The following is a 12,375-nucleotide window of genomic DNA, read 5'->3' as shown; positions in this document are numbered from 1 at the left end:
AAGATTTACACAAGGGTTTAGGGTTTATCCAAAGGCTTAGAATTAATCCAAGGGTTTATGTTTTTACGGACATCATTAACCTCGTTAATGTTTTTTTCCTTTAGCAAATATTACTAATTTTTATTTGTTTTTACCTTTTTATTATTTCAAAAATAAAATATGATTTGTCAAATTTTTATTGGCTATAAGATAGGTAATAACATTTCTAAGGGGTGAACCTAAGAATAAGGGTCTAACCGGTGATTAGGGGTGAGCATTTTACCCGGTACACGAAGCCGCATCCGAACCCGACCCGAAAAACCCGACCGAAATCCAAACTGGAGTAGCAAAATACCCGAACGGGTAATATCCGAACCCGAATGAATATTCAAAGATAACCGAACGTATATATATTTACCCTTATATTTCTAGTTTACATCTCTCATTTTTTTAAAAAATATTTATATTGATGTTACACATACTTTAAGATCATAAGTATACATATATATATAATTATGGATAAAATGATTTGATATTCAATTAAAGTGCATGTCAAACTTTTTGTTTCATGTATTAACAGAAGTTACATTCAAAGTTTAAAAACAATACCCAAATTAATATCTATTTGTTTTTGAAATATTATCTCCAAACCTATTAATCATTCAATCTATAAAAAATATAAAAAAATCAGTTAAATGAAATCTATATTTTTAGATACAAGAAACTTAAAAAATGAAAAATTTAATTTTTTTCTTTTAAAATCTAAATATCCGAACCTTATTCAAAATAACCGAACTCGAACTAAAAATATCCGAACCCGACCCGAAGTATAGAAATACCCGAACGAGTTCTCTATCCATATACCGAAATACTCAAAAATCAGAAATACCTTATCCGAATCCGAACGGGTATCCGAACGTCCACTCCTACTGATGACCATTATAAGAACATTAGAAATAAGTAAAAAAAAATATAGAAAAATAAAATTATAGGAAAAAAAAATATTATTCTTTATCAGTTTTGGTGAGGAACAAATTTGTTATATATATTCTTATAGAAAAACTATTCTTTATAAAAGGTAAAAAATATCTAGGAATAATAAAGAATGCATTATTTTGTTTCGTTCTGTAGACCTAAGTCTTTCACAGATTAGTCACAAATTAGACCCCCCAAAAAACTACTTTCACAAGTTACTAGAGTTATTTGAATATATATGAGCTTTTTATTATCCATTAGTTTTATATTTTGTGAGTATTTGAGCGACTACCATTGGTCTCTTATGTAAATCTGGCGCTGACAAACTGGAAAATCAAAACACCAAACAGAGCAACACCGAGCTGGATTCCTATCTGAACCATCACATTCTTCATAATCGGCCAGGCTTTCTCCGACCACTTGCTGTCAGTACTCACCGTGGTCGTACTTTCTTCTTCCTGTGTTTCATCATCTTCCTCATTGTCCTTTGTCTCATCTACTTCTTCTCCAGTCTTAGTCTGCTCTCTTATTTCTGAACCAACTTCGGTTATCACCCCCGGTTTCTTGTCGAATAATCCTTTGAACTGTTTTCGAGCTTTGCTCTCCGCTTCCTGGAAGGTCCAAAGATATGATACTATATAACATTTCAGATAATCTTGTAACAGCAAAACGTGTCTGAACTCAAACACTGACCTGTTCCTTCTGCTTCAGTTTCAAAAGTGCGGCTGACGCATCAGCTTCTGATGAGTTATCCACTTTGATCATCTAAACATATTCACAGTATTCAAGTCATATTAGTAATCAAATTTCCATCTCTATAAGGAATGGATTATAACAAGCAAATTTAGTATAAAAATACCATATTGAAGTCATTTCTAGCGGCTTCGTACTCTCCACCTCCCATGTAAGCCATTCCGCGTCGGTAGAGACCCTTTGCATGGCCAGGCTTTGCTTCTAAGACCTGCTTGGAAAATGGGGTACAAAAGGTTTCAGAAATCCAAAAACTTCTGACTCGTGAATAAAGCTCTCAAGAGATTGTTTATTGAATGTTACCTTATTACATGTCTCTACAGACTTCCTCCACTCTCCCAATTTAAGCAAGCAAGCCGCAACATTCAGATGTAACATATTCTATAAATAACAGCAGAGAAGAGGGAAATAAGAGCTACGTAAATGTGGTTACTATCTAATCTATTCATATCTACAACTACAAGCGCAAGGAGAAGATATACTCACCCTTGCTTCACCAAATACTTTTCCTTCCTCATCATCTTGTGGGTTTACATGATTAAATTCTCGGAGCACCTGGTTTTCGTTTCATCGATTAGACACAAGGAAACAAATGCTAATACTGGACTTACAGATAATGACAAAGGGAGGAAACAGGATTTGCTACTGTTTCTTGGACGTTATTACCTTTTCGTACTTTGCTTTAGCGAGCTCAAATTTTCCTTCTTTGAACAGCCTGTTTCCCTGAAGTTCAAAGTATTAACCAAAAAGGCAGAAGCGCTATAAGTTAAAAGATCTGGTGTGGTGTGACCTAAGAAGTCCACACAAGAATAGCTAAATACAAAACTCTGCTGCGGTTCACTTTATGAATAAAGGTCAAATATAGGTATTAGCAGCATATTTGATACATACCGTGCTTCTGATATTTTCTGCCTCGTTCATGATGCTCTGGAAGTCTAAACCAGTCCAATCCTGAGACAAGAAACCCTAGACTCGTAAGAAATGCAGGAAGCTGTTTACAAATTCTAGGGAAAGCATCAACAGTAGACCAACTTACTCTTGGCGTTTCAAAGCCAAGGAGTTCAATCTCCCACTGAACATGTGCACCTTCAGGAACGCCAGGCGGCCTATCAAGAGAGAAGAGAATCGAATGAGTCTGTTTCTCCACTAAAACTTTATACGCTATCTTGTTCGGTTTGATTTACACAGTTACTAGTATGACCTTGGAAATTTGTCATATGCATAATCAGGGGGACATGTAACAAGAGCAATCTCCCCAGGTAGCATCAAACGAGTACACATTTCGAATCCCTCTGGCACCTGCCCATACGACAATAAATTCTTAAGCTTAAATAAATCCACTAGGGTTAATCTACAAACGTTGGAGTAACTGACCAGTCCTTCTCCTGAACTGAACTCCAACGGCTCATCACCATTTTCAATCCTACTATCATAAAAGACAGTCTTGTCTTCGTTGAGAAGCATGCCCCTGTAGTGAACGCTTAACCGACTGTCTTGGAGAGGACAATCCATTGGAAATTCTCCTATTAATGTGATGAAACGTTGAAAATCAGAATGATAAAACTACCTATTCAGCGAATAAGAGTTTGGGGTCTAGGAAGATGCATCAGACTAAAAACCAGCATCATGTTGAAACAGAGAAAACGTTAAAAACAAAGTGTGTGTGACACATACCTCTTCCATCTCGAATTCGACGTTTTATAAGGCGTCCATCTCCGAGCATGTCTCGCACCTTCAAAGTGAGAACTCGAATGTCAACCACTCAGACTCCTAATTCTTAAATGCGCAAAATACTACATAAGTAAACATGATTATACAAGCTTCGTCTTTCTTATACCTGAATGAAATGAACAAGTTCAACCTCAAAATGAACTTCCTCGAGGTCGTGGGCTATATGCATCAAAGGAGATTCAGTCAAATATTGCTTTCGAACATATATCACTGCCTTCTCCTTCCGAGCCATTGTTCCAATTCCAATTTCAAGACCTTTAGGCACCTGCCTAATTGACGAGCAATATTCAGCAATGATAGTGTTCCACCAGACCAGATATGCATGCATGCACAGAGAGTAGAAGGCTGAAGGTGCCCATAAACTTAACAATCACCTCAAATTTTCCAAACGTGAAGAAATAAGGTTCTTCTTTGGGAGATAAGAGCACTTGTCCATCACCGGATTTAGCTGATATCCTAATATACACCAACAAAAAAAATGCATTAAAAAATTTCCCACAAGGGAAAACAAGGTTACTTGATTTTTAGACTCAAAATGTAGGAATGATCAAACATTAAACAAATTACCTAGCTTTTACTTCATACGGTTCTCTAGGAGATTCCCAGCCCTCGCCTTCATTTACAATCTTTCATATAAAAGGAAAGCAATGAGCCATCAGGAAGAACAAGAAATATTTGGATCATGTCATTCTGCGTCTGCTTATTCTGCAACATATGGACAATCAAGTCCTACCTTCTTGACGACCCCAAGATCATCACTTGCAATCTAGAAAGAGGGAAACAAACATTTAAGTCAGAACATATGAAATGGAAGTTTTTCAGAGTCTTTCGACTAAACTAATGCACTGTTATCTTGGTTTGGTGGTGAGATCTTGCCTTGGCTTTAGCAAAATCCAGCAATTCAATCTCAAAATGAAGCTCATCATATTTTGGAAAATTGCCTGGAGCTGAGACAGGACAATCCTTCTCTGCATAGTGCATTTCAGGTTTCATCTTGAACTGGAAAAAAATGAAGACAAAGAAAGACTTCTTAAGCATTTCAGGATCAAACAAATTATCTGAATTTCAGGTAACTCTAAGTGGATTAACTCAATCCTATACAGTAAACAAACTACAATCCAAGTGAAGGGACACAAATATTTTTTTTTTTAAAAAGGCAAAGCACTAGAGTAAACATTATCTTTGAGGCCAGAGTACACACAATTTACAGGGACAAGAACGGATCTTTACAAAGGTTTCAAGAGTTACCATTGCAATTTCAGCCTTATGCATAGTGGGAATCCCCTCGAGCAATCCAAGTATCATTTTACTCTTCCCCAAGACATCTCTTATTGGTAAACCTCTCCCTGATGGAAACATAAAACACATTCATTCAATGAGAGTACCTAACAAAATGCCCTTACTGTAGTAAAGTTCCTCACCTCCACATTCAGACCTCGTAGATTCCACTACTACACCATCCAGTGTCCTTACAGTACAGTGATAAATAATCTGACCAAGAAAGAAAAAACACACATCAAAATTGACCACTCGTCGTCGTCTCTCTCTCTCGACAAACCAGATTAGTACCTGATCACCATCCTTAGGGCTTGAATCGCCTCCTCCAGGTCTCACCACTGCTTTCAACAAGCTCCCTGGAACAATTCTCTTCCTCCTATTCGAGATACATCAAATTCATAAACCTTAAAAAACTCAGCAGAGATATAAACGAACCTCTTATCGTCTTCCGTTTCGGATTTCTTCTTCTTGGGCAGCAAGTGGTTCTGCTCCGCCGCATCCATCGCCGATCAAATCCCAGAGTGGAAGATCTACTACTACTTGAAATCGAAGCCTGATGCTTCTGAGTTTTGGGTCTCTTTCGCCTTCCTCTCTCTCTCTTTGTAGCTCAACAACTGAGTTTACTTCTAGCTAATGAAGAAAGTACAGCTTTTATAAATAATCTTTTTTTTTTTCTAAGATCATGATTATCGAAGATAAGAATCCGTCTCTTAACATTTAACTATTTAAAAACCACCGGTTCTTATCTACACTGGTTCTTATCTTCCATTAAGAATCCCATCATAAGAACCCAATAATTATGCTCTAAATACAAAAACAAAGTTATGAAACTAAAAAAAGTCAAAAGTCTCGCTTTTTAGAAAATAACTAGTGTTTGTCATGTGCTACGCACAGGAATTTTCTTTTCTTACAATAAAATAGAAGTTAGTTATACGTGCACATAGTTTACATGTGTGAAACTTAGCGAAAAACTAAACATAGAAATATTAAAAGACTTATTATTGATTAACCATAAACATAAAAGTACAGTCAGATTTGTTCAATACAAATATTATTTTAAAGCTTTCTTAGTTACTCTATTATGTCTTTTGTATTTTCCTGATTCAAACTTGTTATGAGCAATTTATGTCTTTGGATTCTAAAAATCTTCACCTGTATACAATTTTACAAATCAATTATTTTTAAAAAAAATTAAGTTACGTTACATGATAGTTTGACAATATGTGATATTTACTACGTAAGTATGCTGCAATAATTTGTAAATCTAAATAACATAAATGATAAATTATATACACCACAGATGACTAAAATAAAAATCATCGATCAAATGCTCTAATCAAAATGCCACTGTGAAAGAAATATGTTCTTAATTGACACACCATAGCTTATCTTAATTGACACTTACATTGACTGGGGAAATCTGATCTTGAGAATTAGGTACTCCATTCAAAGGTGATTTTGCAGCTCTATATTAGAAGAACAACATGTTTCTTTCATAACTCATTTGTTGTTCTAATGCCTAAAAAATATGGTAGAAATGTTTTGAGTATGACAAAAAAGGCTATAGAAATCCCCATATAGAACATTTGAGACACTACCTTTTTCACGGTATGTTATCTTTTCGGATTAGTGAAGGAACCCTAACAACACAAATACTTGTAGCAGAGATAAAATCTATATCATCCACAACATGAATATCAACAGACTAAAAGTAGTAATGACTCAGGAGGATCAAGTACAAACTAAATCATATAGCAAGATCCAAGAATGGTTTTTAAAAATTGTAAAGAGACGTTCGGACTTATATTTATTTTTCCTCTGTTGCTCCTCAGTTCTTCTAGATTGAATCCTCCTAATATCACAAACCACACTTACATATAAGACATACGACTATGTACAGTTTAGACTTAAAGTCAACTATCAAGCGGTTTAAGTATACTCGGAATTAAGTATACTCGGAATGAATTTTACATGTTAGAAAATGGTTTGAGATCCATGCTTACAGTGCTAGTATCCATAGAAAAATAACCAAGCACAGAAAATATGATCACCCAGAAATGATGAGTTGGATATCCAACAACTTTCAATCTTTTCATCTTCCATTCTTTTATAGAGAGCTTCAGTTGTAAAAGAGAGCTTCAGTTGGGAAACATGAGTATAACCAGTGACATCTATTTGTTTCCTGCAAAAAGGGTACATATAATTTATTTTCTTCACATATGTTTTACGTGAAAGTATGTGCATAAGATGGAATTGAGATGAGAAATGTGTCTAAACCTTTATCAACTGTAACTACTTACAACCCTTGAAGCAAATACATACAAGAAGAAAAATGACGCAAGATAACCATGGAGAGCTTGCTAGGGAAGACAAAGTACAATTCATCCTGAGTTTTATGATAGAAGAAACCGATAAATCGTGAAATCAAGGTGGCTTTGGATGAAAAAAAACTCGGGATCTTAGAATGAAAGATTTGTGCAAATTTTTCATTAGGGTGTTAAATGGAAAGAGTATAGAACACTCAAGTGATAGTGGGTAGTTATACTTTTTGAAAGCATTTTTGTTTCATTATTATCTTGTCTTAATTTTTTTTTTAAACTGTAAAAAATAATTATTCGACATAATTAAATGTTTGTAGATCACACAATTTGAAAAATCTCACCTTTGAATAAGGGTAATTGTCGATGAAGACAAATGATTATAAGAGTTTTGAAAAGTGCAAGTATTATCTGGTTTTATGATAATTTAAAGAGGAGATGAAAAATATGGCAAAATATATAAGCTAATGTAAATTATTTTATTTAGAAAAAAATTAGGAAGTGGGCAGCTGAATATTTTGACTGCAGAGAAATAGAAGATAAAAAGAATTTTTTTTATTTAACTTTTTACAAAATTTTACCACATGTAAATTTCTGATTCACAAAGTGACTTGTGCTTTAGTATATAAAGAATTCGCTAGACAAGTCTTAATGGGCTTTCTAGTTGTATAATTATATCCAAGTTCTATTTTTTTTTTAGCTATAGTCGATACATACATACAGTAACATCTTCTTTTTCATCTGATTTTAATTCTAAAATACAACCTAAAATAGAGATTACAATTGTGAACATAAGAACTAAAACCTAAAAGTTGAAAACAAGTTGGCAATTAAAAGATACACTACCCCGTCAGTTGTTTCTCTCTCTCAGCCTTATTAATATTTGCTACCAATGTTTTCGTACACATAATAAATAAATAAAGAGATAAGGGATTCCCCTGTCGTAGACCCTTCTTTGGAGTTATGTGTCCTTTTGGATCACCATTTAATAAAACTTTGTATTGTACCAAGGAAATACATTCCATCATTATTAGTTGGGTCCAATGATGATCAAACCCTATCTTGGAAAATAGCTCTTGAATAAAAATTCATTCAACTATATTATAAGTTTTACTCATATCCGCATTTATGGCCATAAATTTGTCCTGGCATGATTTATTAATCATCAATCCATGAAACATCTCTTGAGCTATGAGGATATTGTCAGAGATCAATATTTCAGGCACAAAAGTTGATTGTGTTTCCGAAATAAGTGAGAAAAGACAGGTCTTTAATATCTGACATAATACCTTAGATATAGTCTTATATCATATATTACATCCTTGTAGGCCTCTCCGTTTTAGGAATCAAACAAATATTTGTAATATTTAACCTTGTGTCCAATTTTCCTGAGATCAAAAAATTATTAACCGTTTCTAGTAGATCTTTTTTTTATTATATGCCAAGAGTGTTGGAAAAATAGGACCGTCATTCCGTCCGGTCCATGAGCTTTTTCTGGATGCATCATAAAAAGGGTTTGTCGTATTTCATCATCGGTTACTGGCCTAATTAACCGCTGATTTATCTGGGGGTGATGGATGGTGTAATCTCGTCCAAAAAACCTTCGAATTATGAAAGAGAAGTTGTCTGAAACAAATCATCAAAACAATCCACTGCAACCTTTTCTACACCTTATTCCTCAATTATCCAGTTTCCATCAGTATCATAGAGCTCCATAATCCTATTACGAGTATGGTACTATTTTGTTAGGGCATTGATAGAATTTAGTATTAAAATCCCCTGATGTATACCACATATTACGACTTTTCTGTTGCCAAAAATCTTCATCGTCTTTATATGTTTCTTATAACTTTCTATATACTTCCACTATGTCTTGTTGAGTTTTACTATTATCAGTTTGTACTTCTTCATGTGCTCTTTGAAGCTCACTAGTTCTCTCTTTTCCATATAGTGGATTATTCTTTCGCAATGTAGCGATCTCATGGCGACAGTTAATAATTTTTGATACAAAATCCCCTGAGTTATCCACTGTCGATTCACTCCAACCTCTCCCAATTGATCCAACAAACCATCATGTCCAATCCATCTTTTGTCAAACCGAAATTGTCTCCGTCGTCTTGGTACTTTGTTCTAAAGATAAGTCACTATTGGTCGATGGTCAGAACCCACCATCCCTAAATATTCTGTGTAAAAACATGGAAAAGCGTATGTCAATCTTCATTTGCTAATGCTCGTTCCAACCGACATTATTTTTTTTATTACAGATATACCATTGATATATATGCTGTTTTATTTCTCAATTAATTACACTTCTCATTTGTTATTTTATAACTACTTGACCCATAAATAGTAGATTTTGAACATTAATAGATCACCAAATTTTATTACAAAACAAAATCAGTATAGAACAATTAGACAGTCAAAAATTAATTCATTTACTACCAAATTTAGAAAAGCTTTTTTTAACAGATAAATATTCAAAATTGCTTTAAATTTTAGAAATCATCATGAATAATCTAACATATAAATAAAACTCCAGAACAAACAATAATATCGCAATATCATAAGAAAACAAATGGATTGCAAAAGATCTTTGCATGCTTTCATTGTGGTGTCAATCATTGGATCATTGCTATGTTCTTGATTTCAAGTCAGTCAACCCACAAATGGTCATATATTTGAGGATTTTTTAATTTACATCCGATTAATATATATATATATATATATATATATATATTTATATTTTATAGAAAAAGAAAAATCAGTTATTTTTAATAATTGTGTAAGATCGTTGGCATTGGTATGCTTCACATGGTCTCTAATAAACGCGTGATATTAGTAACAAAAATTTCAATTAAGCCTCGTTTACATTTACCAAAACATTACTTGGAGAACTGAGTATATCTAACTCGTCTTGTGACTATGCAGGTCACGTAGATGCTGATGGTAACGCGTGCAAGTATAGTCATGGACCATGTACAAAACAATGCAACTTTGTATGTTCAGGTTTTGGTTTTAAATATGGAGGACATTGTAAAGGGACCAAATGTTGCTGCAAAAGAGCAGCATCCGATCTACAAAGCCCAACATCAAACTAGACTTATTCGCTCATTCTATTAGATGTACTCTTAATAATCTATTTTCATCTTGTTATCATTCCATGATGCATGAGATGACGAAAATAATATATAATCCTATGAAATCTAAAATTTAATAATCCAGTTCTCAACCAGTACAGCACAAAAACATCTTTAGAATTTTAAAATAAATTTACATGTAATAAGAACTTTTTATTTTTTTCAAGTAGCCTATGTTTATTAATTATAATGAAAATTAAAAAAAATATATTATATATATCTACGTAGACGGTAAATATAATTTTCAGTAATTTATATACTCTATATATTATCTGAAGATCATTTTAAAAAGATTTAACATTTAATTTTATATTAATTACATTTTTTATATTCCAGAGTTGTCTGTACCTTATCTTTGTACACTACTTACATGGCAGCGTTACAATGATTTTGAGCAAAACATAGGATAACCTTTTATTCTCCAGCATAAAAAAAAAACCCTAGCCGTCAAGAGAGAAAAAGAGATTTTTTTTTTAGTTTCAAGCCGATGGCCGGATGCTTCTATAGCTCCAGTATCAGCTTGTTTGATTCGTTTTGCTTCTTTTTCTTTAATTTGTTTTACTTTTAATCATTTGGTTTTTTTATTGCCAATTTATTTTAAATCTGGCAAAGTTTTTTGTTGTTCTTTTATATGTTTCTTCTAATGGATTTGGTAAGACAAAATTTTTGGTTCAGTTGAGCCGTTTAGAAAAGGTAATTGACAGATCTACTGCGGATGGTGGCGACGGGTCTTACCAACTTCAATCGTTGATGGTTCTTCATTTGAGGGTGATGGAGTTCTTGCTGCAAACTATAGTTACTTCAAAAGGTAGCATGAAAGTCTATGGAAAGGTAATCTCCTTGACTCTATTATTTTTAATAGAGCAATATAAAGAGTTGTCTTATCTCAGTTACTTCTACTAGAGTATTAAAAAGAGAGTGGCAGTCATTCCAAATTCAGTTTGAATCGTGGTGTTTTTGGATTAATACGAAGATTATCTCTCTTGAGATTCAACTATTCCAAAAACAAATATAGAGCTTTTATATGAAAAATCGTTAGTCATCCATATGCAAAATAGATGTGTGTTAGTTTACTTTAGATCCCTGTTGGTGTATTTTTTTTCTATATTTGTTTTACTAGTTCTCATTGTTTAGAATTTTTTGCCGAGAAAGCTTAATAATACAAAAAAATTCTATATTCTTTCAATTATATTTTACATTTGAAAATAAATTGTAAAAGTAATATAAAATTATTATATTATTTATAATTTTGGTTCTTAAAATCACAAACACATTCTAATCTTGTATATAATCAAAGAGTTTTGTCTCTATTTAAATATTTCACATCAGCACAACAAAATAATAAACATTAAATTATATTTAAAATATTATTTAATCCATATAATTATATTTCAAATTAATACATATTAAAATAAAATAAGAAATAAAAATATACTCCCTATGTTCCTTAAAGTTACATATTCTAGATTTTTCACACGTAATAAAATACATTAAATTTGCAAATATTTTCGTGTTTATCTTTTTTCTATAATTTTAAGCCAATAAAAATTCAATTAGTGCAATCAAGTTTTTTGAAGTTTGCAATTTGTTAATAAAACATACATTGAAAATGTAAAAAATGGATCTTTTTGAAACAAAATTTTTTTCTAGAATATGTAACTTTAAGGAACGGAGGGAGTATTTGACCAAAAAAAAGAAATACAGATATATTAAATAATTAATATAAAAATCTATATAAATTAGAAAAACTAAAATATTATTAGATAGAAAATCTTAAAAGGTTTCTGTAAAATAATTATATAGTTATATCAATCAAAATATTTACTTAATTAGGATTAGCTTTATTGAATACATTAGAAGGTGGACACTAATATTTTACATATAATATAATGGTTATTTATAAATATAGAACAATTAATATGTATTAACTTATATTTTGCATATAGAGAGAAATCTTATTAATTATATATAAAATTGTAGCTAGTTAGCTCATAAATATAACACCAAAATATTTTTTGAACATTAATATATCACCAAACTTTACCGAAACCAAGATCAAAATAGAACAATTGGACAGTAAGAAAACTGATTTATTTACTACCAAATCTAATAAACTTTTATTTACAGATAAACATACATAAACTTGCACTTTAAAATGAAGCAAGAAGTCATCATAACTTCCATCTCAAAAAACAAGAGAAGTCATC

General features: G+C 32.3%; 1 protein-coding gene across 1 annotated transcript; it reads right to left on the bottom strand.

Moving 5' to 3' along the window:
• Positions 1-1,065: 1,065 nt before the first annotated feature.
• On the bottom strand, positions 1,066-5,391 carry LOC106411385 (peptidyl-prolyl cis-trans isomerase PASTICCINO1-like). The gene is made up of 20 exons (XM_013852133.3): positions 5,149-5,391; positions 5,005-5,089; positions 4,857-4,926; positions 4,684-4,781; positions 4,312-4,434; positions 4,169-4,201; positions 4,003-4,061; positions 3,810-3,891; positions 3,542-3,700; positions 3,379-3,436; positions 3,079-3,227; positions 2,906-3,003; positions 2,741-2,810; positions 2,596-2,655; positions 2,371-2,427; positions 2,191-2,259; positions 2,008-2,085; positions 1,814-1,915; positions 1,648-1,719; positions 1,066-1,565 (listed from the first exon to the last, which is right to left on the bottom strand). The coding sequence occupies exons 1-20, from the start codon at positions 5,214-5,216 to the stop codon at positions 1,257-1,259; spliced, it is 1,899 nt and encodes a 632-aa protein (XP_013707587.2). The 5' UTR covers positions 5,217-5,391; the 3' UTR covers positions 1,066-1,256.
• Positions 5,392-12,375: the final 6,984 nt, after the last annotated feature.

This window comes from Brassica napus, chromosome C6, assembly GCF_020379485.1.
Source record: "Brassica napus cultivar Da-Ae chromosome C6, Da-Ae, whole genome shotgun sequence".
Classification (NCBI taxonomy): Eukaryota; Viridiplantae; Streptophyta; class Magnoliopsida; order Brassicales; family Brassicaceae; genus Brassica; species Brassica napus.
This window is presented reverse-complemented; position numbering and strand designations above follow the sequence as displayed.

Bases quoted from the DNA above. Each gene is read 5' to 3' on its own strand.
- LOC106411385 (XM_013852133.3), bottom strand. From the start codon at position 5,216: ATGGATGCGGCGGAGCAGAACCACTTGCTGCCCAAGAAGAAGAAATCC. The intron at 3,004-3,078 runs GTCAGTTACTCC...TCGTATGGGCAG, and splicing joins TCAGTTCAGGAGAAGGACTG to GTGCCAGAGGGATTCGAAAT. The intron at 2,428-2,595 runs GTATGTATCAAA...TTTGAACTTCAG, and splicing joins CAGAAAATATCAGAAGCACG to GGAAACAGGCTGTTCAAAGA.